The following is a 27,314-nucleotide window of genomic DNA, read 5'->3' on the forward strand; positions in this document are numbered from 1 at the left end:
CCCCTGCCCCTGCCCCTGCCCCTGCCCCTGCCCCTGCCTCTGCCTCTGCCTCCCAAGTGGTAGGATCAAAAGTGTGCTCCACCCCACCTGAATTTTAAGATTAATTTTAAATTGGGAGAAAAGCTAAGGGTATATTCACTATTTGAATTGTTTCCTAAAGGTGAAAGTCCTGGGGTCAATTCCTATTACCACCAAAAGTACCCAAATAAGCAAACAACCCCAAAGCAAATCTGGACATGTAGTAAACCTATAATCCAAGTACTTGAGAAGCTGAAGCAGGAGGATTGCTATAAATTTGAGGCCAGCCCAGGCTACCTAAAGAATGATTGGTAGCCTTCCTGTCTCATGAAATAAGAAAGAAAAAGACAAAAAAAAAACCCCAAAACAAAACAAAAACAAACAAGCAAACAAAAAAAAACCCAAACCAAAACAAAAACCACCAGAAAGGGAATTGAACACACATGCTGGTATACATAACCCTGGGATAAAAATTTCAGGAGAGCTAAACCAGATACTACTTAAAATGCTTTACTATATGGGTTTGAGATGGCTACTCTCCAGGTGTCTGCAGCAAGTGCTTTTACCTGCTGAGCCACCTGTCTTTTTTCCACCTTTTTTTTTTTTTTAAAAAACCCATTTATTTATTTGTTATATGTAAGTACACTGTAGCTGTCTTCAGACACCCCAGAAGAGGGCATCAGATCTCATGACGGATGGTTGTGAGCCACCATGTGGTTGCTGGGATTTGAACTCAGGACCTTCGGAAGAGCAGTCAGTGCTCTTAACCGCTGAGCCATCTCTTCAGCCCTCCACTTTTTTTAAAATTAATTTTTGTAAAGGGTCTCACTGATGGTCAAGTTGGTCTTTATGCCCTGAGCTGAGGTAACCCTTTTACCTTAGTCACTTGAGTAGCTAGCAGGTGTGCACCGCCACACCCAGCCAATTCAGTGCCCTTTAAGTACAACACTGTTACCATATTCCCTTGTGGGATATATCCTAAGGACAAAAATAATTGGCTTTCCTTTTAGCATATTTAATGTGGATAATGTAGATGAGGTGAGTGTGAAGCTATTTTGGGTCTATGTTAAGATAACATTTTCTTTATCTGGTAAAGAAAATGAGTAAATATATCAATGTTGTCAGAAACTAAAATTCTCACTGTGGTATGAGGGAAGGTGTCAGCATGAACTTGTGATTTCTTAAAATATATGAGTATATATATTTCTAAGGTTTATCTGCTAAAGGGGTCTGGAAGCAGTGAGATACTTCATTCACAGTAATATATTCATAGATCTTGGTTTCTAAATGCCATTCAACAATCGGACAAACAAATACTATTCTCCAGTAAAAGGCTGATCCTTAGTCATGGGCAAGAAAATATACAAGGTGGGCCTACAGTATGTTGTAGTGCTAGAATAAAGGATGTTATAATAGGGAGGAGGCCATTAGACATGAAAGAAATCACAAGTTCATCCAGAACTGGTGGAACAGGCCTTAAATCTCAACACTTTGGGAAGCAGAGGTAGCAGATCCCTTATCTCTGTGAATTCAAGGCTAGTCTGGTCTACAGAGTGAGTTCCAGGACAGCCAAGGCTACGCAGAAAAACCCTGTCTCAAAACAAACAAACAGAAACTTCTCTAATTAATTTGTTCCCTGTGAATATCCAATTCAATGAGCTTCACTATAAATGCTGAGCTCGTGAGTCTGTCCCAACTCCTATACTTCTGTCTTTGGGAGGCCACTTGAGCTGGGTCCTTCATTCATGCTATCTCCTAGTGTGATTGTGTTCACATCACATACCTAAGTGCAGGGCCCCAATCTGAGAGTCGGACAGTGGCTCTCAGGAACTTGTATTTATCAGGGGGCAGTAAGTAGATATCACTTCTTGGGTTGTACATGTGGCTTAACAGGACACAGCATCTATGGCAAATATTCCTATCCCTAATGATCTATCCTTGATTAGGGCCCTTAGAGTTTAGAGCCTGCTGGTGTATAGGGAGCCATACCAAATTCAAGGCAAATGCAGCATCTGCATCCTGTGGTCACTCTATTTTCACTAGCCTCCTCTCATGGTCCCCTTATTTCTCATCCTGGTAGTATTTGTTGCCTCTTGTCTTCCTTCCTCTAATCTGCCACCTTGCTCTGACAGAGCTCCCCAAGTCTTAACACCACTTATTTGTTGCCGTTCAGTTGTACATGTATCTTGTAGAACAAGGTTTCTGAGGACTTCTTGGCCTACCATACAGTGGGAACAACCTCCACCTTGTCCCTGTAGTGGTGGCACTGATGGGCTCTTCCTTGTAGATGCCTGTCCTTGAGTTGTACTGGTGCCATCTCCTGCCTATGCTTTTGCCTTTGGCTCCTCTTTAAATTCCTCTGTGGTTGGTAAAGCTGACCCCTTGAGGTTGAGACCTCACTATTCTTTGTAAGCCCCTTTCTCTGGGCAGTCACCTCAATCATCCTTCCAGTATCTATGGCTCCCTGTTTACAGATAATTCCTGGGCATAGCAGTATGGTTACATGAGCTCAGGGATAAAGCTAGGCCTGGGTTGTAGATCATCCACTTCCCACATTTGGCAGTCATATAAGGATGAAATAAGTGCCCTGCATAGAAAAGATTCATAAGAATCCAATAGCTATCAAAAGGAGCTGTCTTCTTGCTTCTCTGGGCTATTATAGGGGCCACAATGCATATTTTGTGGGCTTCTCACTTATCTCCACATCCAATCTCATCTCCTCTGTCTCTGACCTTCCACATACACAGCCATCTTAGCCTCCCAAGGCAACTAGATGACATTGAACCCCTTTCAGAACCCCTTCCTACATTTGTGAGTTTTCTGTTTCAGCCATAGCCTGATTCTTGAGGAACTATCAATAATAGTTTCTTATTCTATAGGTAGCTACTTAGCAAACCTGTCAATTGTCCCATTATATAAACTCACCAAAACACGGCCATCTCATCTTTGGCCAAGGTAAGCATTTTACAGGCATCTGGTACTATGAATTGAGAAGCACTGGCTCAAGAGACTCAGGAACATGTCTATAGTTTGTTTCTGCTTTTAGAAACTTTGTTTTTGAATGAAAGTCTCAGAAAATGCTCCTTGTCTCAGTCCTCATCCCTTCCTCCTCTACTATCTCCAAGGAAGTCATGTTCTTTCTGGTGGAATGTTTCCTGTAGTTGATAGTTACCATCTGCACCCACCATCACCAGGACATCCATTTATTTTTTTTCTCCCTGGTACAGCTCATGGGTTCAGGAAAGAGACCCCAAGACTGGCCAAATAGGTGCTAATGGATAATCAACAACATATTTTCCCATATTCCCAGCCCAAATATTACACAGGATTCAGTTCTGACCAGTAAGAGACAACATTTATTTGCTGGGGCATCTGAGACAGAAGCTATGCTACAGAAAGAAAGTACTCCTCATTGGCAGTGAATAAAAGATTTTAATGAAGCTGTAGACAGCTTTGATCCTTGGAAGTGGTGGTAAGGATGAAGCAGATCCTGGAGAATTCGGAGGGAGGTAGGAAAAAAGCCAGATGTTTGGTGAAATTGTTCATCCACTGCCAGTACTCCTAGGCTTTTTCAGCTTTATAAGTCAGTAAATTTACTGTGTTTTAAAACCAATTACTGGAAACCAAAAGCAGTCTAGCTTATTAATAGAGTTCTTTTCGTGAAATGTCTCACATGCATCTTTAGTGTTAATTTTACAAATATGTTCCCTGACTCAAAGTGAACAAGGTCATTGGTAAGCTTATTGTCTGAGCTGGCACTCTATACACATGTTCACAAGCAGGTCCCTGATGTGATACCCCAGGTCTTAGGAGTATCAGGGTCTATCACCTGCACATCCCCTCAGGCCTCTATCATTTCTGTACAAGGACACAAGATTTTACTGACAAGGTTTACGCAGGAGGCCCTTGAACAAGAAAGGCAAGTGTAGCCCCAGTAACATTCATAGTAGAGTGGCTTTCCTGGCAAAAGTGGAGGGACAGTAGTGTCCTGCAGGTGGCTATCTTCCAGCTTGACTGCTCCCAGGGGTCCTCCTCAAAGTAGCTAGTACTTACATGACCTTTAGCACCCAGGCATAGGTAAAATAAAAAGAGGAGTCACTGCCTTCAGCATACATTTCTATCTCTTTCTCAGTACCCTGAGTTTCTTCTTAAGCAATGAAGGTGTGCAAAGTAAAAGCCCCTGTATACAGGTGGCAGAGGAAGCATCCGTTTCATACTGTGGGTGAGCACTGGATAAGGAGACCAAGGCAGAGTGTTCTAGTTGTGACACTGCCTTTCTGAGTCACCTGTTGTCCCTCATGGGTGAGACCTACTTCCAGAAAGAGCCAAGCAAATAGGGTGCTCCAGAGAGGAGCTATGTTACAAAGGCCCAGGATACTCCATCTAGTGGCCCATGCTTGGCTATCACTTCACTTTTGCTTACTGAACACAAGGTGGAACTGCAGGTGATGAGAGCAGAGACTGCCACCTTGAACTGATAAAGGATGAAGGAAAACTTACTCAGGTCAGAGGAGTGCCTAACATGGGATAGACTCACTTTGGTTGGGGACCAAAGTGGCATAGAAACATGACTCAAACTATGATGGAGCTGGGGTATCTTTCTGATCCTCCAGCCCCTAACCTGCTTGTCATTCAAGAGCACACTGGCTGCAGCAGCGGAGGGGCCCTGGAGAGCTAACACTTGGCCTCCTATGGAGATTTGCCAAGGGACACACCAGAGGGCAGGTGACAGGAACTAGTGGCTTCCTGAGGGAGTCTTTTGAGGGTGTATGCTGAGTGGGCTAAATGGGAATACTAAGACCCATCTCTGAAAACAGCACACTCTTTCTCCTACAGAGGCACTTCTATAGGCTGGCTAGACTTGGACCCTGTCTGTCCCAAGCCATTGCTAGGTGTCTCTACAGTGCAGCCTCAACTTTGCTGTGGGAGGCAGAAGAGAACTCAGGCTATGTACTTTTGAGTACCTAGCACCTAGCAAGAGCTGGATACATACCAGCTATTATTATCACTATGAGCCAAACTGCGACATGAGAACACATTTAATGCAACATGCAGCTGTGGCCTGACCTGGGATTTCTCCCCACAATCCCAGAATGCTATTTGCAGAACCCTTTTTCCATAGTCTCAGTCACTTCAGGGTGTAGAAAGCGGCTGGCCAAACGTTCGATGTCATCCAGTGTTAGGCGGCTCAAGGACCTGTCATAATCCTGAGGAGAAAAGACCAGGTGTATTCAGGGGGTGCCAGTGGGGAAGGTGTATGCTGCATTAGTAGGGGAAGGGGTAGAAACATTAAGAGTGGAGGTCCAGCATTACTCTTCTCACCCTCTGTAGTTGTTCCAGGACCCTGCTGGCATCTGCTACACTGAAGTGACGGGCCAGGACTTTGGAGATCAGCTGCCAGATTGGGGTGGCTGGGGAGTCGACCAGTCTGTGGGCAGACCCTTCTTCCAGTAGCACCTTCTCCAAAGGTTTAACAACTAGGTTGAGCTTAGAATTGGGCCCAATGTTGTAATCTGACAGTCGTTTTTCATCTGCCAAAGAGAGATTGGTGTGGTTTCTTCCTCACTGATGTGGAGGTGGCTGGGAAGCAATCCTGCCACAGACAGCCAGAGTGAAGCACTGCAGCATCTGGCTATGGGGGTGGTGGGGTGGTGATGGCTCAGCTACTTTTCTGAGGTCCAGTGGCAGCCAGTGCCCCGATCCACTACACTGGCCTGTACATCCCGTCCCCCAGCTTTCTGTAAAGCTCCCTGGATGGTTCCTTTCCCTGGTTACCTGCTAGGGCCTTGCCCTTGAACAGCAGACGTTGCTGGCGCACAGGGACATTCAGCTTATCCGAGACCAGGTGCTTCAGTGTAGACACTAGCTCGTCTTCCGCCACCTGATCCGGCCGAGGTGGAGAGGCAAGGGCTCAGCCCGAATTCCCTGGGCGGTGAAGCCCTCGCACCCCCTCCTGAGGTCAGCTCTCCCGGCCTCCCCCACCCGCCCTCGGTCCCCAGCGGCAAGAGTGAGTGCAGCAGCCTGCGGGGTGACTTCACCTGTAGGCTGCATTCCCGGCCCTGGAGCGCCTTCACGGTCAGCTGCATGGTGTCCACCGTCCAGTCTACTACGGCCAACGCAAACACCAACGGTCCCCTGCCGCGCGGCGCCGCCCCGGGCGCGCGCCGGAACCGCCCGTTGCCGCCGGAAGCTGTGAAAGGGGCGCGCCCGCCTCGTGGCTCCCGCCTGCGCATTCTTCAGTCCCGCCTCCCGGCCTTCGCTTCTGCCCAGGCCGTGCCTTGGGTAGAGTCCACCACCTGGGCTTAAAGGTGCGGGGACGTGGGGACGCCCCGCCCACTGGGATCGAAGTGAGGTACCTGTGGGGCCAGGCTTGCTTAGTCTGGGAGCTGTGGCTTGAAAGGAAGGACCAGAATGTCAGCTTCACTTAAAGCCCGGCCTGTGCTAATTCCCACCCAGCTGGTGGACCAAGTCAGTGAAAACACGTGGTGGTGTCTCTCAGATACAGAAATGGTCCAGTCCTACCTGATATGGCTTAATGGCTTCCTACTTCCTTTCTAGTCTGGCTGCAAAAATATCCTGACTGAAGCTCGGAAGTAGTGGACTGAGACCTCTGCTCTCTTCACTCCTTATAGTGCTGAGGTCTGCCCTGTTAGGTAGGGCTGTTAGAGCAAAGCCTTTGTAGATCTGGGGATACAGCTCAAAGGTACATGTCTACCATGTGCAAAACACAGAGTGAGGAGACAGTGGGCTCTGTGCAGGGTCACTGTCTTGTTCATTGTTCTGGCCCATATCTGCCCAGACACTCTCTTCTTACCACAATCCACAGGCTCCAAGGGACAGACTGGAAGGGACCCAAGCTTGCTTTTTTTTTTTATTGAAATATATTTCTGGGCAATACCCAACTATTTAACTCAGCATGGCCTCTTTGGCACTGAAAGCTGGGGCGAAAAGGAGTAAAAAAATAAGCCTGGATTTGTCTTAAGTGCATAGTGCATGAAAACTAAAGACCTTTGGTACACAAGAACTGTGGGAAGAGAGGAGAATGGGGGCTGGAGGTTATAAAACTTGATCCAGAGGGCTCAGGGAGCAGGAAACAAGATGCTGTAGATGAACTGGCCAATAACCAAAGCCAGCATCTCGGAGGTACCACTCAGTGCAACAATGAAAGGGGCCTGAGAGGCATAGTCTGCTTGAAGGCGGCGCAGAGACAGCTGTAGCATGGCTAAGGCTAGCAGGCTGTTTTGCACCCCTACCTCAATGCTGACTGTTCGTCGCTGGGCCACTGGCAGCTTCAGGAAGATGGCCAGGCTGTAGCCCACCAAGAGGCCAACAAGAGGCACTGTGAAACCCACCAGTACAATGGGTAACCTGACTCCCACTAGGATGAAGACCCCCATGTGGTAGGCCAGGAACAGGCCACCCAGGAGAAGTACAAAGCTGAAGGGCTTGATGACCTGTAGCAGTAGTTCAGAGAACTTGGGGAGCTTAGATTTAATCACCACACCCACTGCTATGGGGATGGCGATAAACAGCAGGGTCCCCAGTATCTTGGAGATGGGCACGTGGAGTGTTTCATGGATGCTTAGAAGGTAGCTGTAGATGGCTGATGAGAGTGGTAGGAAACCAGTGGCAGCTACTGTTGAGATGAAAGTCATGGAGATGGCCAGGGTGACATCTCCACCAAGAAGGAGACTAAAGAGGTAGCTTCCTCCACCACCAGGTGATGAGCAGGTAATGATGAGGCCCAGAGCTAAGGCCTTGGGTAGCATGAAGACTTTGGCCATCAGGAAAGCATAGAAAGGCATGACCAGAAACTGGCCCAAGAGGCCCAACAGCATGGGTTGGGGGCTCTGTAGGAGCTCCTTCAAAACTTCAAGTTCCACTTTGCAACCAAATGAACACTTGTTGACAAAGATAAGAGGCAGAAGCAGGTAGAGTATTGGGTTCTCTGAGAAGTGGCCCAAGTTGGTGTTGAGAGCAGAAGGGAGGTCTTCAGCAGGTGACACCCTGATGCAGAAATCTCTCCGTTCTTCGATCAGCAGGGGTGGGGCCTCATGGAAATCCATGAGCTGGAGGTGTAGTGGGGCCAGTCCAGCTAGACCTGAGTGGATGCTTACCACAAAGCCACCTCCACTGCCCCAGGTTATGGCACTCACATTCTTAATGGTCAGCACCTCTGTGTCCAGGGATATAACCTTAAGTGTGGGGCTGGGGCCTGTCCCATTGGCCTGTCCAGTGTATTGGCTAGAGATCACAATGATACCCTCACTCTTCTCAGGGAAATCAAATTCTGTCACTGAGCCATCCCCAATACTCAAATAGTGACCACTTGTGTGGCCCAGAGCAGTGCTGATGTTGGCACTGGCCATCACTTGGGCTCCCCATGGCAGGCTGATGAATAGCAGGGCAGTTCCAAGCATGCCTACAAAACCTGTACAACCACCCTGTCCTCCCAGGCCAGGCAACTGCTGGGAGCTACCTCTTTTCCTGACCACCATGACACTTCACAAAGGATAGTGTTTTCAGGCCTCTTGTGTCTTAGGGGGACACCCCTGCTTGTGCTGTTGGAATATCCTGAGAAGGGTCCATGAGAATGTCCTGGTCCTATATTTTCTTCCTTGATAGCAGGACTGTTCCTGAAAAGAGAAGGGGTAAAGAAAGTGATAATGAAGAGGAGAAACTGCAAACTTAGGAGCATGGGGCTCTCAGACCTTTACCTCTAGTTTTGAAATAATGCTGGCCCTTGAATGTTATTTAGCCATCTCTTCTTTCAGCACAGCTGCCTCAAGCTTCTCAGCCCTCAAGAGGAGAAACCCCACTCAGGCTGCCAAATTACATGGACTTTCTTACTATGGTAACCTCATAGAGAAGTTCTAATACTGAGGGTTTTAAGAGAACAATCTCTAACCCTGTCACCGCTAGGCCACCCCACACTCATTTCAAGATGCAATGAATGATACCACCATGGGAATGAACTAAATTGCTACCTGGAGGGGGTAAGTATGGTGGCTCACTCCTGTCATCCCGGTATTTGGGAGGTGGAGCTAAGAGAATCAGATGACTAAGATTATCCTTCAGTTATATAGCCAGTTCCAGGGCAGCCTGGGAGACTTGATAGTTCATTCGAAAACAAAGCAAATCAAATAAATGGCTTCCTGGGGGGGGGGGGGACAAAGAGACTGGCCAGATGAGAACAAAGGGTAATGATGGGAACATTGGCTTGGGCCAGATCCAGGTCTTTAAAGAATAGAATAAGGGAGTCTAAGTGCCATTTGCTAGCTACAAAGTTTTAACAAAGTGATATGTGCAGTAGGTGACTTCCTGAACCAAAGGCTGCTACTGACAAGCTGTGGCTACATGTCTTCTTTGTTTTGTTTCATTTGCCCTATAGTTATGAGATGGAAGTCCTGTGAGACACACACCCCTGCTTCTCAGGGAAGTTACAGTGGGACTTCAGTAGGAATACAGTAAGGATACAATAGGTATACACTGAGCAACGTTCTCTGAGCTGTTATAGCTGCTGCTACATCTGAGAGTCTCTGCTTAGAGACTTCTCCGTGTATTACCCTATCAGAGTCTTTTTGTTTGAGACAGGTTCTTTGTGTGTAGTCCTGTTGGCCTGCAACTCACATGTAAACTAGGCTGGCCTTAAATTTACAAAGATGTGTCTGCCACTATCTCTTATGTGCTGTAATTAAAGGTGTAGGCGACCACATTCAGCCTTACCAGGGTCCTGTTGTTGTTGCTGCTGCTGTTGAGACAGGGCTTCACTGTGTAGTCTTAGCTGACCTGGAATTCACCATGTAGACCAGACTGGAACTCAGATCCATCTGCTTCTGCCTCCCAAGTGCTGGGATAAAGGTGTGTACCACCTACCAGAGTTTTAAACTTACAGTGAATCTGAGTATTTCTAAGGGTAGAGTAACATGGGGCGAAAGGAGAGGTCTGCCTCCTTCTCTTTCTCAACTGGATAGTCAACACCTTTGTATTATCATCTGCTAGAATTGGGACAACTTGATGGCAGTGGATATAGCAGGTTTTACATTATGCTAATATTGAGTATGGGTCACTTACCCTTGGGGCCCTGGTCCAGCCTTTAATTTCACTGATGAAGAGGGAGGCAGGAAAACCAGAGTAAGGTAACTAGTCAAGTAGAGAGGAAAAGATGTAGGCATCAGAGTAGTGCGAGCCAGTTAAAGAAAAGACCAAGGACCATCCACCCATACATACCCCATTCTACCAGTAGGACTAGTGGACCATAGTCACTGCAAGAGGGATTTGGTCCCTATCCTACACCTCTGCTGATAGAGGAGCTGGAAGAGTTAGAGTAAACACACTCCAAGGCTGAGAAGCAATACCATCCGGAAGTTTTTTTTTTTTTTCCACAGCAGCAAAGTATAGGGGCTGAAGGATAACTAGCAGTGATGACCAGGTCTCCTCCACACCTGACAGTCCAGGGTTTGTCAGGTGGCTAGAGAAGTTAGGAAGGGCTTACAACCCCCACGGGCAGTCTTGGGTTCTGAAGAGCCTCCGCGTCACACGCGCGCCCGCAAGACCTCTCGCTGGGTCTGGCCAGAGCCAGTGATCACGGACTGCGGACGGAGCCAGAAGTCACCTCCCATGCTCACCTACCTGGTTGAAGTCTCTCACCTGCTTCCGCGGCCACAGAGCTCCTCACAAGTAGTAGCCTGGGCCGGCAAACGCCGGCGAGTGAGGCCCGCCCTGCCAGGGCCGCCTCGTCCCGCCCCCACAGGCTCCGCCCCACCAAGGCTCCACCCGCGTGCTAGGACTCCGCCCTCTCACAGAAGCACTCGCCCCTGGAGGGCTTGAGTCGGGTTCCCAGCGGATGTGACGTTTCTGGAAGCGACGAGCTGGCCCTACCACGTGAGACCTGACTGCCTAAGTCACTGGTATTGGCGTGTGGGGCAATAAGTACATTCTTGTGTTACCTCCTCAGATAAAAATGGATGATGGGGGGGGGGGGCTGGTGAGATGGCTCAGTGGGTAAGAGCACCCGACTGCTCTTCTGAAGGTCCGGAGTTCAAATCCCAGCAACCACATAGTGGCTCATAACCATCCGTAACAAGATCTGACGCTCTCTTCTGGAGTGTCTGAAGACAACTACAGTGTACTTACATATAATAAATAAATAAATCTTTAAAAAAAATGGGTGATGGGAAGATGATGTCAAAGGACATTAAACTGATAATAAATTAAAGGTCATGTGGTGGTTGAAGTGATGGCTTAGTGAGTGTTTACTACATTTTCAGGACTCTGGTTCGACTCCTCATCACCTACTTAGCAGCTTGCAGCCACCTGTAACTACCGTTCAGGAGATTTGATACCCTCTTCTTGCCTCTGCCCATACTGGATGCATGTGGTGCACATACAAACACATACACATATGTCATTTTCTAAAAGGTGACTTGTATGCAGGTGGTTCTGTTATTACCGTATCTGCTTCTCTCTCTTTTTTTCTTTTTCTTTTTTTTGAGACAAGGTTTCTCTGTGTGGTCCTGGCTGTCCTGGAACTCACTCTGTAGACCAGGCTGGCCTCGAACTCAGAAATCCACCTGCCTCTACCTCCCGAGTACTGGGATTAAAGGCGGTGCGCCACCACGCCTGGCACATAAATTAATCTTGTACATAAAGTTTCATTCCATGAATTTATCCTGTTGTAGTGCATTCTTAAGTTCTTGTGAAGAGAACTAAACCCAACCTCCAACTCTATGCAAGCCAGTCTCTCTGTCAAAAGGTACAACGCTCTTTTGTGTATGGTCAAACTGGGTAAAGTTTTCCTAGCTCACTTGAGGAATTTTTCTAATAAAACTAATAAGCTAACTGCCACTTGTATGCAGTTCCATAGAACCTCTTACTGCTGGAACAGCCATGTTTAGACTCTTATTTATTTTTGAGACAGAATTTCAGAGCTGGCATCAAACTTCTAATGTAGCTGACCTTGAACTTTTTTTGAATCCTTCTGCTTGAATCACCACAACACAAAAACCAGTTTATATAGTGCTGAGGATCAAATTCAGTACTTGTTCATACTAGGCAAGCACTCCACCAACTGACCTACAGCTACAGCCATGAAATTCATTGCAAAACAATTTTAAAGTATATTTAAAAATATTTTTGTTGTCTGCTTGCATGAGTTTACATGTACTATGTGTAGGCGGGAACTCTCTGAGGTGTTGGATCTCCTGGAATTGGAGTTACAAATGGTTGTGAACTGCCACCAGGTTGCTGGTAACTGAACCCAGTTCTTCTGGAAGAGCAGTAAGTACTCTATCGCCCCAGCCCATATTGTGTGTTCTATAAAATTCAAATTAGTATACACACGACTATCTATCTATGTATCTATCTATCTGTCTGTCTATCTATGAATGACATACAAGTACATATATAAGTTAAGGGTTTACCTGCTCTAAGGCAGTGGTTCTCGATGTGTGGATCATGATGCCTTTGAGGGTTGAATAACCATTTCACATGGGTCACTTAAGACCATCTACATATCAATATTTACATTATGATTCTTAATGCAAACTTACAGTTATGAAGTAGCAATGAAAATAATTTTATGGTTGGGATCACCACAACATGAAGAACTGTATTAAGAGATTACAGGATATGCCACAGCGGTGGTGGCACACATTTTTAATCCTAGCACTCAGGAGGCAGAGGTAGGTGTATCTCTGAGTTCGAATCCAGCCTGGTCTACAGTGTGAATTCTAGGACAGCCAGGGATACACAAAGAAACCCTGTCTCAAAAAAAAAAAAAAAAAAAACCCAAAAACTAAACCAAAACAAAAAGGTTGTAGCACTAGGAAGGTTGAGAACTAGTGCTCTAAGGGATTTGATGTGTGAATGATTATACACATTTACAGCTAGGAATTATAATCATACTTGTAATCCTAGAAAGGGGGGAGAGCTGAGACAAGGAGGATCAGTTTGAGGTCAGTTCCTAAATTAGTGAGCTTCAGGCAGCATGTTTTTTTTTTTTTTTTTTTTTTTAAGATTTATTTATTGTTATATGTAGGTACACTGTAGCTGTCTTCAGACACCAGAAGAGGGCATTGAATCTCATTGTGGATGGTTGTGAGCCACCATGTGGTTGCTGGGATTTGAACTCAGGACCTTTGGAAGAGCAGTCAGTGCTCTTAACCTCTGAGCCATCTCACCAGCCCGCAGCATGGTTTTAGAGTGAGATCTTGTCTCAAAATAAAACAAAAACTAGGAGCTAGGGAGATGGTTCAATTGGTAAGAACACTTTCTATACAGTAATGTGGCTCTAAATTTGAATCCTCAATACTCCTATAAAAAATCCAAAGATGGCTACATGTGTTTGTAACCTCAGTGTTGGGGTGGGTGGATACAGATGGATTCCAGGAGTTTGCTGGCCAGACAGCCTAGCCAAAACAGTAAACTTCAGATTCAGTGAAATGAATATGAATATGAAAATGTCTTAAAGAAATAATGCAGAGTGATAGATGAAGGGATCTCATGTTCCCCACACCTCTCTGGCTTTGACACATGGCACACATGGGCATGCAACACACACACACACACACACACACACACACACACACACAGTAAAAATAAACAAAACTTTGAATATGCTTAGCTCAGGGAGTGGCACTATTAGGAGGTATGGCCTTGTTGGAGGAAGTGTGTCACTGTGGGTGTGGGCAATGAAACCCTCCTCCTAACCATGTGGGAATCAGTCTTCTCTTAGAAGCCTTCAGATGAAGATATAGAACTCTCTCTCAGCTTCTCCATTGCCACACCTGCCTGGATGCTGCCATGTTTCTACCTTGATGATAATGGACTGAACCTCTGAACCTGTAAGCCAGCCCCAATTAAATGTTGTCCTTATATAAGAGTTACCTCGGTCATGGTGTCTGTTCACAGCAGTAAAATGAGACACTCAGTTAACATTCGTAAAGCAAATGGACAAAATTTGGGCCTAAAAGATAGTTAAATTGAGCACAAATACCCAATTTCAATCTTCAGAACAAGATGGTACATGTTTATAATTTCAGTGGTGGGAAGATAAAGATAGGAGGATCCCTGGGGCTCACTGGCCAGCCAGCTTAGTTTCCTTGGTGAATTCCAGGCCAATGAGAGACTGTTTCTTAGAAAACAAGGTGGGAATCAATGGAATGGTTCAGTGGATCAAGGTGCCTGCCACCAAGCCTGACAACCTGAGTTTGATCCCTTGCAGGGCCTATATGATGGAAGAAGAGAACCCATTCTCTCAAGTTGTCTTCTGACATGCACCTATACAACATACACAGATACAAACACACACATACACTTATGCACATACAAAGTAAATTGAAATGTAATTAAAATATTTAAAAATTTTAAATATTAGAAAGTATTTAGAAATTAACTCTATATATGTACACACACACACACACACACACACACACACACACACACACGGACTAGAGAGGTGGCTCAGAGCACTGGCTGCTCTGTAACTTCAGTTCCAGGTGATCAGATGCTTTCTTCTGACCTCTACAAGCACTGGGAACAAAAATAGTACACAAAGATATGTGCAGACAAAATGCACAAACACATAAAATAAAATTAAGATATGAAAAAGCATTCCTGCTTAAAAAATTAAGGTGGCAAGTAATTGAAGAAAACACCCACCGAAAGCTGACCTCTGGCCTCTATACACCTGTGCATTTGTACCCTACCAAGGTGGACAGCACTGGAGAACAACACCTAAAACTGTCCCCTGGCTTACTCTTGTGTGTGTGCATATACACATACCCCCACCTCACACACACACAAAGACAAAGATTGGACAGTTATAATTATCTGGGATGCACATTAGGGTCTCTGCCCTTCTAGCTAATAGTAAGCATATTTAGTGAGATTCCGCTTCACCTGGAAGTAAGCTGCTAACCCAGGGAGCCTACTCTTCTCATTCCTTCTAAGTCCTGTTGTAGCTCTCTTATACACACCAGGGCCCTTTAACTTTTTTGTACAATGGCAATAGTGACAAGACTTTCTAGGGTTGTGTGAACTTTGTAAGCAAGTTGTATAAAACTAAAATCTTGAAAGAATAAGCTAAGACTTGTTTGACCTCCATTGGGAGCATTCTAAGTGTAGCAGAGGCAATACTGGGTTTGGCAGCAGGTACATTTATTTAATAAGCCATCCCACCCTTATGGATGCAGCACCTCATGTACTCCAGGATGAAGGCTTAGAAGGCAGGTTGCCACAGTAGGACTTCTAAGTTTATCACCCCTGGCATGGCCACCTCAGAGATGCTTTATGGGGCCCTCAAATTACTATGCCTTGATGTCTCTCATCTAGAAATTCCAAGTTGTATTCTTTCCCTTTTGGAACCAGGCTGCTTCTGCACTCCTCGAATTATTTCAGTGCCTGTACTGGTTTTAATTCCTATCTTTTCCCCTATAGGCTCACACTGGATTAGTAAGAGGTGGTGAGTTTCCTTGAGTTCCTGTGAACAGAACCATCTCTCTAATCGAATCCATGAGTAATGTCAGCTGGGAGCTATTCTACCTCCTATCTGAGCCACATCTGGCCACTGGGTCTGTTGACAAAAGGCTGTCTGCTTAAGCTCCGAGAGTGTTGCTTGAGCCTCTGGGACTTATCTGTCTTCTCCACACACACAGGACAACACCACCCTTGACTCTCCACTGAGGACATCTGAATACACTTTATTCCACTGCAAGAGATTAGTTTATTAACAAACAGGTCATTTAGAAGGTGAGCCCTCTGACAGACTGCATACTGCCATACACCTTGTGAGGAACTCTGATTGGACTCCAGTTACTCTGGCACTAAAGGCCAGATTGCTCCATTCAGGCTTGCAGAAGTCATCCAATTAAGCTCTGATTTGGCTTAAAGGATCACACTGAAAACAGGGTTGGATAGCAGTGCAGTGCCTCTGGGAGGGAGAATTTCTTGAAGATGTCCCAACCTACCCAATAGCTGCTCCAGTGAGAGGGGCAAGCATTGAAGACCCTTGCCTCTGGGGGGCACTCAAGAAGTAGAAAATGACACAGGAGGGGCAGAGGAAGGGGCTGGGTGGGAACTGACTGTGGAAAACAAGCTTTAGGAAAACAAGCACACAGGTACCTAAGCTCCCTGACAAAATGAAATGGGCCAGCCCTGCAGCCCCCATCACCTTGAGGCCACTTTCAAGCCCTAATGTGTTAGGGAGGGGGAGCCTCATGCCTGGGCATGGGGCAGTCTCCACCTGACACTGGTGCCATGCTGCCTCCTTCAGTCTGGTCCCAGAGCTCTGCTGTGCTAGCCCGCTATGCTCCTTCGAGGGATACAGCCTTCCATCTCCAGGGCCTCTGGCCAGCCCTCATACTTGTTGGTGTGCTTACTGTTCTTCATATGCTGTAGAGGTTAATAGGAAGTCATGACCTGGCTCTCAGGGGCCAAACACCAGGGTATTCTTCAGTCTGTTGCCCTTCCCTTCACTCAGGGAAAATTGGGGATGGCTGTGGTGGTCTATTCTTTTATAAGTGAACTAGGGCCAAGGTGAACACTGTGGACAGGAGGGAGTCCATATGGCCCTGGCTTCAGGGAAATGCTGGAAGCTGCTGCCCTAGTTGGGGTGAAGGGTCTTGGGAGGCATGAGCTTGAGTTGTTTTTGTCAGCCAAAGCAATAGAGAAATCTTTATTTGTTGAAAGCAGTGCTTGGAGGCCTACCTAAGACTTTTTGCCGAGAGCTTCCTTAGGTAAGGATTATGCCAGGGGCCCTCCTCTCTAGCATCTGCTAGCATAAACCCTGATTGATGTACCCTAAGAGGGAACCCAGGGGAGGTGAGGAGTGTGTAGCATAAACTGGAAAACTGGGTTATGACAAGGCTAGGATGGTTTTATTTATTTATTATTATTTTTGTTTGTTTGTTTTTTCGAGATACGGTTTCTCTGTATAGCATTGGCTGTCCTGGAACTCACTNTGTAGACCAGGCTGGCCTCGAACTCAGAAATCTGCCTGCCTCTGCCTCCCAAGTGCTGGGATTAAAGGCGTGTGCCACCACGCCCAGCTACAAGGCTAGGATGGTAATAAGCATCTTTTTTTCTTTTTAAAATCTGAAACAGTATTTCATGTAGTCCAGGCTGGCCTCAAATTTGGTATGTGTCCAAGGACAATTTGATCCTCTTGCCTTTACTTCCACAGTGTTGATATTACAGGTGTCTCCTCTGCTCAGTTTTATGTAATGCTAAGGATTGAACACAGAGCCTTGTGTATACTAGACAAACACTCACCATAAGTGAGCTATATCCCTGGACTGAGCATCCTGAAGGTGCTTGCAAAGATTTCTTAGGTATACTCTGGCCAATGTGCAATTTAACATTTAAAGACTCCTTAGGTTGAAATATGTACAGGACAGGAGAGATCAAAGTTACTGTCTCTCTCCATGGTGATAACAAGGGGCCAGGCCTTACTAGGGCATAGGTCAGGGACAGAGATCAGAACCCAGCTGGGTAGAATTCAGGGAAGCTTTGATGTAAAGAGATGGGTTGGCAAGGTTGCCAGGGACAGGAGGCAGAGGTGCCAGGTTCTCTGCTGTACCTGCTCAAAGGGGCTCTTGTTCTGCACACCTTTGGCTCCCACAAACACCCAGCTGTCACGGAAGGCTAGATCCTTGGCATTCCTGCTGCCCAGCTCAGAAAAAAGCTTCCTGGTCTCTTCATTCATCCTGTCACACAGTAGAAAGGAATGTGAACTGGAGAGTATTACTGTACTGGAACAAGATTGAAGCTGGACTTGGCAGTCACTTACTTTGTAGCTGGATCATCATAGGATGCCACAAACACCAAGGTACCTTCATGCAGTGGCCGGATGAACTTCAAGAGATCATTGACATCTGGTGGAGATGGGCCCACAGAATATGGAGCTTCAGATTCCACCAAGCAGCCCTTCCCCCACCAAACAATATTCTTTAATGAGGAAAACAAAGTAGGGACTGGGCCAGGGATTTCCACATCAAAGACCATCAGTATGAACACAGACAAACTGGTAAAGAAGCTAGGGTCATCCAGTCACAAAACAGAATCCAGACAGATTTCCCCATCCCCTGTATTTTGTAAACCCAAGGCAATACTTGAACAGCTAAGTGCAAAGACAGAGGGCAGGATTTCAGAGAGAAAATATACAGTAGGTTGCTGTGGTGGCCACTTACCTCCAGCCCACATGTCAAAGGCTCTGGCTTCTAGGAGTTCACCACTGACCCCTGTATCAAGAGAAAGATCTGCTGAGCAAGCTGGGACATACTATTTTACTACTTGAGCCCCCAGCCCAGGCTCAAATATGGTGGGTGGCAGCCCTTTCTAGAAGCCTCAAACATGTCCTGTCATCCTCTCATTCACAGAGCTACATCCCATAGAGCCACTGGCATCTGAGGTCCTAAGCTTCTACCATTATTGTCACTACTTTTAGCTGGTATAGAATTCTTCCCAAGCCTCCTGGGGAGTGCCCAGAAGCCACCTGCACCTGCATAGGGAGTAATGAAATGGAGGGGACAGGCCATTCCATGGTATCTGCTTCTATAATCTTAATTCTGACTCCACATGGTGGACTCACCATTCACCAAGGCGATGTTCAGGCCACGGCCCACATTGTCCTTGACACTGCTCATGAGCCTGGGGGGAGGGTGGGAGAGGGAAAAGGATCTCTTGTGGGCATATCATCTTTGCTCTTCCTCACATAACCATCAGCCCTTGGCCTTTATACACCTGGCCTCAGGTTCCCCTCCCATTTCCCAGCCCATATGCTCACATCTTGTCCTCGAGGCAGATCTTGGGCCCGATGACATTGGCAGCCCCGCTGACTATTCGAAAGGTCAGGTGCTCTTCAGGACAAGGCTGGGGCAGGCCGCATTTGTACTTCCTGGCCCTTGGTTCTGAGTAATGATAGCAGATGTGACCCATAAGCCTGGCCCTGGTGTCACCTGAGATCTGAGGGTAAAGGTCAGGACCAGCCACAGGGCTGAAGGAATAGCTACAGATCGTGGAAATGGGGGAGCAGGTGGGTGGGGCTCAGACCAAAGATGGGGATGCTTCCAAGTGGTGTGTTGGCAAGGAGCTAGGGACTTCAAGAATTAGATTTTTCTGCTACTGGTAGGAAAAGGGAAAGGAGGTTGACAGCTGGATTAGAACCCTTGTACAACTAGAACAAAGCACAGGGTCCAGAAATTCAGGATGAGAGCTACATGAATGAAGCACACAGACCAAAGTGGATGAGCTAAGGTGGATGGGCAGAGCACAGGGCTCTACTAGCCTCTGTATTTCTTCAGAGTAAGGGTGGAGATGACCTCTGTAATGGCTTGAATTATGATCCTATAAACTATACTGGAGTTGGAACTCTTAGTTCCTCAGAATGTGGCTGGGAAACAGGGTCTTTACAGATAGATAAGTTATGATGAAGTCATACTGGAGCATGTTGAGCCCTTAACTTAGTGTGACTGGTGTCCTTATGAGACAAAAGTGTACAGGAGATGTTGTGAGACAGTACAGGCAAAAGGCAGAGTGGTGCAGTTACAAGATAAGGCACATAGAAGACTTCTAGAATCTGCAGAGGCATGGAAAACCCTTACCTGGAGCTTTCAGAGTGAACACAGCCCTGCTGACACTTCCATTCATACTCTCAGTTCCAAACATTGTGAGAAAGTAAATTTTGGTTGTTTAAGGCACCTACTTTATTCTGCTTTTCTTAGTGTAGCTTCAGGAAGCTAATATAGGTTTTGGTGCCACGAACTGGGCGTTTATATAAACAAATAACCACAAATACCTAAGGATGTGAAAATGGATTCAGAACTGGGTAGAGTGGACAAAAGCTATAGAGTTTTGAGGTGTACAGTAGAAAGAGCCTGCACTGCTTAAAACAAAAACAAAGAAAACCCAAAACCCTGTTGGTAGGAATACAGAGTGAAGCCAGGTACGGTACTGCATATCTATAATTCCAGAACTTTGAAGGATGATGCAGAAGGATCATGATTTCAAGGCTATCCTGGCCTGTATAGTAATCTCTATATTAAAACAAATTTAGCAATATGGATAGTAAACACAATTCTGGTGCAAGCTCAGAAAGAAAGAGCAATAAAGATTCTGTTGAATTTTTCACTTACATCCCTAAACAAAGTGTTGTTAGGAAGATGAATATTATAGATCTTTTGGTGAGACCTTAGAAGGAAGTCAAAGAAGCCATTATTGGGTGTGAGAGGACAGCTCATCCTTGTTATAAAGTGTCAATTGTTCTGGTGTTTTGTAGGAGAGAAAGCTTGTAAAATATTTAGCAAAGGAAATTGTCAAGCAGTGTTAAAGGTATGGTCTGGTTTTTCCTTGCTGCTGCTTATGGTAAAATGAGAATAGAGAACAGTTGGGGAAAAATATTAATCATGAAGGAAATAGAACATAAATATATAGAAAAATCTCAGGCTAGTCAGACATATGCTTGTAATCCTAGCACTTGGGAGATGGAGGCAAGAAGATCAGGAATTTAAGGTTACCCTTGGCTTTATAGTGATTTTAATGATAACCTCGCATTCATTACGCCCTGTCATAAAGGGAAGGGAAAGAAAGAAAATTTTAGCCTAATTATATTGCAAAAATTGAGAATGCATGCCAAACCTGTAATTCCAGAATTTGATAGGGTAACACAGGAGGAATACAGAGCTTGAGAGCTACATAGTAAGTTCAAGGTCAGTTTGTATCATAGAGTGAAACTCCATCAAAAAACCCGAAACATTTTATGGGCTAGAAAATAGCTCTGTAGAGTATTTGTTCGGTATGTGTAAGGTCCTCGGTTTAATTCCCAGCACTATAAAACTTTTTAAAAAGCATCCTTTAGAGAGAATACAAAGATGATGGCTGGCTAAGAACTTGCTAAGGAAAGGAAGCACATGATTGTGTGTGTGCTCCTACCTCTCAGAAGCCTGGACTTGAGATAGGATTGTATAGAATGGATCTGTAGAGGATTGTCTTGTCTTATAACCTGGGCCTTCATGAACTGCATGAGAGGCCAGCAAAATTTGCTAGAGATTTATACCAACAGAAACATTGTCGGCCTATGAGAAGAACTGAGGTGAGAATACAAGGATGGAAGAAACAAAGAAATGAAAGACAAAAGGAAGGAAAGAAAGAAGGAAGTGAGGGAAGAGAGAAAGGAGGGAGAAAAGAAGGAAGAAAGGAAGGAAGGAAGGAAGGTAGGTTGATTTTGAATACAGAGCTAGGGATGAAGAGGCCAAAGAGAGAGGATGCGGTCACATCAGTGGGCCTAGAGAACGATATAGAGATTTCTTCTTAGGCCTTGACATCTAGAACTTGCCCTGCTGTGATTGGGACTTGCTTAGGACCATGAGCCCCTGCTTCATTTCAATGTCTCTTGTTTGGAATGGGAATGTTTTTTCCTATGCCTGCCCCTTTCATCTTCTGATGGTGGCTAACTCATTTACTAGGTTCACAGCCTAGAAGCCTATGATAGTTGGGAGAGGTCAGATGGAGAATGGAAATCCTAGTAGGGCTGGCTGACAGCAGGCAGAGGTGTCACAAAAGGCAGTATGAAGTACAGGTACAGGGGGGAATAGGGAAGGGACAAGAGGCTTACCTGCAGTCACTGAGTTCTCTGGGCCTGTAGGTAGAGAGTTTTTTTCTGTTAGCATGGAGGCCTCCAAGAGCCTCCAGCAGAACAACCAGGCTCAGGGACTCAAGGCCAAGTCAGGCTATACTTGGCATTTTCCCTGCTCAAGTTTCAATGATGCCCTGATGTAAAACTGCCTGCTTTAGGAAAAGGATGAATTGGAATTGTAAATAGTGCTTAGGTGACTTGGCACTAGTGACAAGGTGCAAAATCCCTTGTGCGTCTTAGAGCTCAACTGAAAGTTGAAGATCATTAATAATCAATGGAGGCCTTTCCACTCCTTACTCTTACTCTATCAACTTCCATTCTATTGATTGCAATTAGGGTGTTGTTCTCTAGGATGGTTGGTGGGAACAAGGATGCATTTGTGTTAGAAGATAGACCTAGGGCAGCAAAAGGAAGCCTGCCATGAAGGTAATGGGAAACCCAACCACCATAACCCATATTGGACACCTCTATAGTGAATCAAGAGGGTTCCCACACTCACTGGTGAAGAACTGCTGAATTCGAGGAAGGCCAACACCAGGACCACCTAGGAGGATGGTGACTAGGATCCAGGTGAGACCCATAATGATGATTAGGGCCACGATGCGCAGGGGGCCTACAGGCAGGACAGACACAGAGCAGGACTATCTTAGACATCAGTGAATAAAACCTGCAATAACCCACTACCTCACATGACCAGATCTCCCCTTCTACTTGGGAACAAGTGATGGTACGACTGGAAGGTGGGGGAACCAATCGCTATCTACCAGACCCAAAAGAGAGACTTGAACTTCCTCCTAGTAGAGGGAAGAAAGTGAGTTCAAACCTTGACACTGCTCTGTTTGGGTCTCTCCAGCAGGTTTGGAGGTGCCTTTTAGAACTCATGCACTGGGAAGGTTCCATAGCACCAACCTCAGCATCTTGCCTCTGAAACTATCAGTATATTTACAGTTCACCCATCTGCTTTGCCTTTCCTCTTGTTCTGTTGGAAGCTCTATAATCCTTGTAAAGACCAGTCCTTCTACCTACTTCAGGATCCATCAAGATCTCTCCTGTCTCGGATACATTGTGCTAAGACTCCTTTCTATCTCACTTTCTCTTATATTATTAACAGGTCCCAACTTAGTAAGATAAAGATGAAACAGAGCTTCTGAAAGAAAAATATCATTCCCTGACTCTTCATCTTCCTCTTCTCCACCAAACTCTTTAAAAACTTATATTTTGGCTTGGGATATAGCTCTGTGGTAGAGCATTTGCTCAGCATGCATAAGACCCTGACTTTCATCCTCCAGCATACACATAAAAGTCATCTACATTGTGATTTCTATTACCTCACTCCCCAACTCTCTCCCAAAATTCTTCCAATCTAGTCAATGCTCCCACAACACCAACTAAATAACCTTCCAAACCAGACCACCTATGACTTTCATGATGTCACATTTCTGATTGTCTGTCTGCTCTTTCTTGACATTTCACTACTAGATTATAGGACACTACTGTCTCCCGATCCCATTCTCTGGGACTCCCTTTGTTGGTTAGATTGTGTTCCATTACACTCTCCATAAAAGGTGTTCTTTTCCAGGCTGCCTTCTCCCATCTTCATACTGTATGGGAGATTTCACCATGCAGCAATGACACCTTACACCCCCAGCCCAGGTCTGTTTTGAACCCATATCCTCCCAGCCAGTTCCTTAATGTCCAATTTGGACTTATCCACAAAGCTGCTACTTTACCAGTTCTCAAATTCTACTCTCACCCCAAACAGTCCCTCCAAGGCACTGTTTGTAGTCCAGCTGACAGCAGAGCTGCCACTTAGATCATACACAACCTCAAAGGCACCTAAGTCAGTTCTCTTCTAAGGCCTTATTTCTCTATTTCTCTATCTCTACTATCCACTCCTCTCCATCCAGCCAATCTCTGGAATATATATATATATATATATATATATATATATATATATATATATATATATATATATATACACAAAATCCTTAACATATATATTGATTATATATATTATCAACATATATCTATATCTATCTCTCGATATAAAATCAATCCTTAACTTATAGTTTGGGAAGCTGAAGTCCTCAGAGGTGAATTTGCTCATAAAATGAGTGCTTGTGCACAGTCATCCATTAATAAACAAACCAGTGACCACCCAGGCCCCTCCTAACACAGGACACCTGGCCTCTCTTCAGTTCGCTGTGGAAGCCACCCACCTGCCAACCTCATGTCCACTTCTCCAGCTGGGTTGGGACCTCCGGCAGGTGCACTGTTTGGGAACTGTGGGTTCTGGGAGTAATGAAACAGGAGAGAGTAGGTTTGGGGGTGGGGGCAGGGGCAAGTCTGTGCTGGGAGCGATCGGTGCTATGACTTGTTCCTCCAAACACCAGTCCAGGCTCGGTTCCTCGTGAGTGCTGGGAGAAGTCCTGCCTGGCCAGGAGAGCCTTAGGAATCCGTTGCGCCTCACAGTCTGGCTAACAGAAGACTCCAGGACTGGAACGTAGCAATGGTTCTTCTCGACCTGGATCCCTCCCGTGCTAGGCCCAGGGTTCAGGCCGATCCTCCCGAGGCTGGTGGCAGGGAATGGGCGGGCCAAGGATGTTGCCTGGGTGTAGGGAGATGCAGACCGGATCAGGGAGTTACCCAGTTGTCTCGCTCCGCCGGCTACGTGAAGCAAGTGAGTCACGTAGAAAAGCTTATCAGGCACGACAATGGCGGCCCGCGGAAGGCCACGGCCCACAGACGTCACTCCGCCATAGGCCCATAGGCTGCGCTGTGGGTCCGCAGGTCCTCACGGAGGCTCCACCTCCAGACCGGCCTCTTCCCTCTCCTTCAAAGGCTGGGTGGGAGGTACCTAGCGTGGCTGTGCACTCCTTTTGTGCTAAGCTGAGCCGCTGAGCCGCCTAGCTTCCTACAATGTCACTGCTTCAAGATGAAATCTCCTAGACTTTGAGGTACTATACACTTTATAGTTCATGTTTGCTTAGAACTCTATGTAACCCAGGCTGTTCTCAAATTTGGAGCGATTCACCTGCTTCAGGCTCTCAAATGTTGGAATTACTGGCGTAAACCACCAGAACCCCATTCCCACTTCCTCCACACGTCCTCTTAGGTCAGAGATCTATTTCTATATTTGATGAGCTGAAGCTCCGATTGTGTCTTGATATCAGAGCTTTCATGGCTCATAAGAGGATGGATGTGGGGACATAGATAATGACTTAAAGTTGACGTGTGTTCTTTAAGAGCATGGAAGGTTCAGAAGCACATGTGGAGGTAAACCCTAGCCTTTGGTTGCTTTCTTTCTGCTTAGTGTTCTTTCCTGAGAGCGTTCTGCTTTATGTATCAATCAGCGAGGGGATGTTTGGAACATTGCTCTTGACCCTCATGTTTAAGCCTTTTCCCCTGACCGCCTACAGTGCCAGGGCAGCTGGGTCAGACCTTTTAAGCTGGATCTATCTGTGTCTCAGGCAGCTGCATTCCTGCCCTTTGACCCAATGGTCTTACTTACAGGAACTCCACCCCACTTCCATAATGCTCCAAAATACAGAAAAAGTTTACAGAAGCACTCTTTTGGTTAGATTATAGCATTTTCAATTTGGTTACACTTGTAATCTCAGCACTTGGTAAGTGGAGACAGGAGAGGAGGATAAAGAGTTCAAAGCATCCTCAGCCACTTATCAACTTTGAGGTCAGCCTTAGCTGCATGAAACCTGTCTCAGGGAATCTGATGTCTTATTCTGACCATCTCAGGTGTCAGGCATGCATGTGATACACGTATGTACATGTAAGAAAACCACTTATATACATAAAATAAAATTTCAGTTCTTGCAGGATGCCCGGGCTGGATTCCTTACACTCACACAAGGCAGCTCACAACCGCCTCAGGGGATCTGGCACCTCTCTGACCTCTTCCTCCTCTTCCTCCTCCTCCTCCTCCTCCTCCTCCTCCACACACACACAAATAATAATTAATTTTTAAAATAAAACATTAAGTAAAGATAAAATAGTAACAACAACAACAAAATGAATATTTAAAAAAAGAATACAGTAGTTTCCATACTGACTGACTGAGTAGTTCCTCATAGGCACTCTCCAATGCATGTGGTCAAGGGCATCTGTTTTAGTAGCCTTCTGCTGTAGTCAGGGGTTTGTGTTTGTGTTTTGTCACTGAGTTTGGTGGCCTTGTGTACTTCTGGCATCAAACCTTGGGCACAATATCCTCCTCAGTAGGGCTCTGTAGAAGCTGCCAGCTACTAAATGTCCTCAAACTGATAGGTCATCCAGTTATCTGCCAGATTAGTGGTATTTAGAAAACGATGTTTGTAACTTGCTTAGAGCAGCCAAAGGAGTTTGAAAAGTCTCCTTGAAGGCCCAGGGGAAACTCCCATTCTCCAGGTTCACTCCAAGAATGATGGGCATCAGAAGCCTGGGAATCAGTTCCAGGTCTTTTCTTTTCTTTTTTAAAGATTTATTTATTTTATGTATGTGAGTACACTGTCACTGTCTTCAGACACTCCAGAAGAGGGCATCTGATCCTATTACAGATGGTTGTGAGCCACCATGTGGTTGCTGGGAATTGAACTCAGGACCTCTGGAAGAGCAGTCGGTTCTCTTAACCACTTAGTCATCTCTCCAGCCCGGTCTTTATTTTCTTTTGTGTCACTGTTTTATTTTGTTTACACAAGGTCTTACTATGTAGCCATGGCTGTGCTGGAACTCTCTCTATAGACCATGCTGGCCTCAAAAGTACAGATATCTGCCTTCTGAATGATGGAATTAAAGGCATATGCTAACACACCCAGTCCTGCTACATATTTTTTGAGATGGAATCTCGTATATCCTTTAACTCACTATGTTTCTAAGGATGGCCTTGGACCTCTTGCTTATACCTACTCAGTCCTGGGATTATAGGTGGAGAACCAGGTCTTTTATGACTCATGGGCCAAACTTTTAGTCTGTTTTCTCCAGGACTTTGTGTGTGTGTGTGTGTGTTTGTTCTGAAAATTAAATTTATGGCTTTTGACATACATTTGCCTTACAGCTGACACAAAACCTCAGCCCTTTATCATTTAAAATGGACAATTAAAGCTGGGCGGTGGTGGTGCATGCCTTTAATCCCAGCACTTGGGAGGCAGAGGCAAGTGGATTTCTGAGTCCGAGGCCAGCCTGATCTACCGAGTGAGTTCCAGGACAGCCAGGGCTACATAGAAAAACCCTGTCTTGGAAAAAATACAATTAAATGGTATAAATTATATTCAGTGTTGTGTAGCCATTACCAGTATCTATTCCTGTATGTATAGATGTTTACATATATATGTTTACATATATATAATTTACATATACATATATATTACATATACATATAACTGCTAATCCTCCTGCTTCTACATGCCAAATCTTGAAATTAAATCCATGACAACATGCCCATCAAGACTTTTAGATTTATCTATAATGTCCTAATTTTTCCCCTCTCGTGTGTATGTGTCATATGTGTACATGTAGATCTGTGTCTATGTTCTTATATGTTCAGTGTAGGTATGTGTACTGGGTCACATGTATGGAAAGGAAAATCCCAGGTGTTTATCCTAACCTTCTACCAAGTTTGAGACAGGGCCTCTTTTTTTTTCGAGACAGGATTTCTCTGTGTAGCCCTGGCTGTCCT

General features: G+C 45.6%; 4 protein-coding genes across 7 annotated transcripts in view; 1 reads left to right on the forward strand and 3 right to left on the reverse strand.

The window, feature by feature from the left end:
• Positions 1-3,354: 3,354 nt before the first annotated feature.
• Positions 3,355-6,326, reverse strand: Ubl4a (ubiquitin like 4A). The gene is made up of 4 exons (XM_021188158.2): positions 6,057-6,326; positions 5,794-5,899; positions 5,341-5,549; positions 3,355-5,225 (listed from the first exon to the last, which is right to left on the reverse strand). The coding sequence occupies exons 1-4, from the start codon at positions 6,249-6,251 to the stop codon at positions 5,115-5,117; spliced, it is 621 nt and encodes a 206-aa protein (XP_021043817.2). The 5' UTR covers positions 6,252-6,326; the 3' UTR covers positions 3,355-5,114.
• A 309-nt stretch (positions 6,327-6,635) lies between these two features.
• Slc10a3 (solute carrier family 10 member 3) lies at positions 6,636-10,812 on the reverse strand. 4 transcript variants are annotated; one of them, XM_029534385.1, is made up of 3 exons: positions 10,651-10,761; positions 10,093-10,161; positions 6,636-8,654 (listed from the first exon to the last, which is right to left on the reverse strand). In XM_029534385.1, the coding sequence occupies exon 3, from the start codon at positions 8,514-8,516 to the stop codon at positions 7,098-7,100; it is 1,419 nt and encodes a 472-aa protein (XP_029390245.1). In that variant the 5' UTR covers positions 8,517-8,654; positions 10,093-10,161; positions 10,651-10,761; the 3' UTR covers positions 6,636-7,097. The 4 variants fall into 4 exon arrangements, with proteins under 4 accessions (XP_029390245.1, XP_029390247.1, XP_029390246.1 ...); XM_029534387.1 differs by having other exon boundaries at positions 10,669-10,742; XM_029534386.1 differs by lacking the exons at positions 10,093-10,161; positions 10,651-10,761 and adding an exon at positions 9,745-9,782.
• Positions 10,813-15,703: 4,891 nt separating this feature from the next.
• Fam3a (family with sequence similarity 3 member A) lies at positions 15,704-24,471 on the reverse strand. The gene is made up of 9 exons (XM_029534492.1): positions 23,869-24,471; positions 22,149-22,262; positions 21,629-21,652; positions 18,803-18,926; positions 18,608-18,666; positions 18,207-18,257; positions 17,807-17,891; positions 17,597-17,723; positions 15,704-16,410 (listed from the first exon to the last, which is right to left on the reverse strand). The coding sequence occupies exons 1-9, from the start codon at positions 23,879-23,881 to the stop codon at positions 16,315-16,317; spliced, it is 693 nt and encodes a 230-aa protein (XP_029390352.1). The 5' UTR covers positions 23,882-24,471; the 3' UTR covers positions 15,704-16,314.
• Positions 24,472-24,532: 61 nt separating this feature from the next.
• The window catches only part of Ikbkg (inhibitor of nuclear factor kappa B kinase regulatory subunit gamma), a 56,422-nt gene continuing 53,640 nt past the window's right edge, over positions 24,533-27,314 (forward strand). The window contains exon 1 of the mRNA XM_029534058.1: positions 24,533-24,606. The gene's annotated coding sequence lies outside the window, so the exon portion shown is untranslated. The remainder of the gene's footprint in view (positions 24,607-27,314) is intronic.

Source organism: Mus pahari, chromosome X (assembly GCF_900095145.1).
Source record: "Mus pahari chromosome X, PAHARI_EIJ_v1.1, whole genome shotgun sequence".
Classification (NCBI taxonomy): domain Eukaryota; kingdom Metazoa; phylum Chordata; class Mammalia; order Rodentia; family Muridae; genus Mus; species Mus pahari.

What these genes read in the sequence shown, in the direction of transcription:
- Ubl4a (XM_021188158.2), bottom strand. Translation starts at nt 6,251, where the DNA reads ATGCGCAGGCGGGAGCCACGAGGCGGGCGCGCCCCTTTCACAGCTTCC. An exon ending in CAAGGGCAAGGCCCTAGCAG is followed by an intron (nt 5,550 to 5,793) that starts GTAACCAGGGAA and finishes TCTCTTTGGCAG; the next exon opens with ATGAAAAACGACTGTCAGAT. An exon ending in TCCTGGAACAACTACAGAGG is followed by an intron (nt 5,226 to 5,340) that starts GTGAGAAGAGTA and finishes TTTTCTCCTCAG; the next exon opens with GATTATGACAGGTCCTTGAG.
- Slc10a3 (XM_029534385.1), bottom strand. Translation starts at nt 8,516, where the DNA reads ATGGTGGTCAGGAAAAGAGGTAGCTCCCAGCAGTTGCCTGGCCTGGGA.
- Fam3a (XM_029534492.1), bottom strand. An exon ending in ATCTGCCTCGAGGACAAGAT is followed by an intron (nt 18,667 to 18,802) that starts GTGAGCATATGG and finishes CCCTCCCCCCAG; the next exon opens with GCTCATGAGCAGTGTCAAGG. An exon ending in ACAAGAGCCCCTTTGAGCAG is followed by an intron (nt 16,411 to 17,596) that starts GTACAGCAGAGA and finishes TAACCTCTACAG; the next exon opens with CATATGAAGAACAGTAAGCA.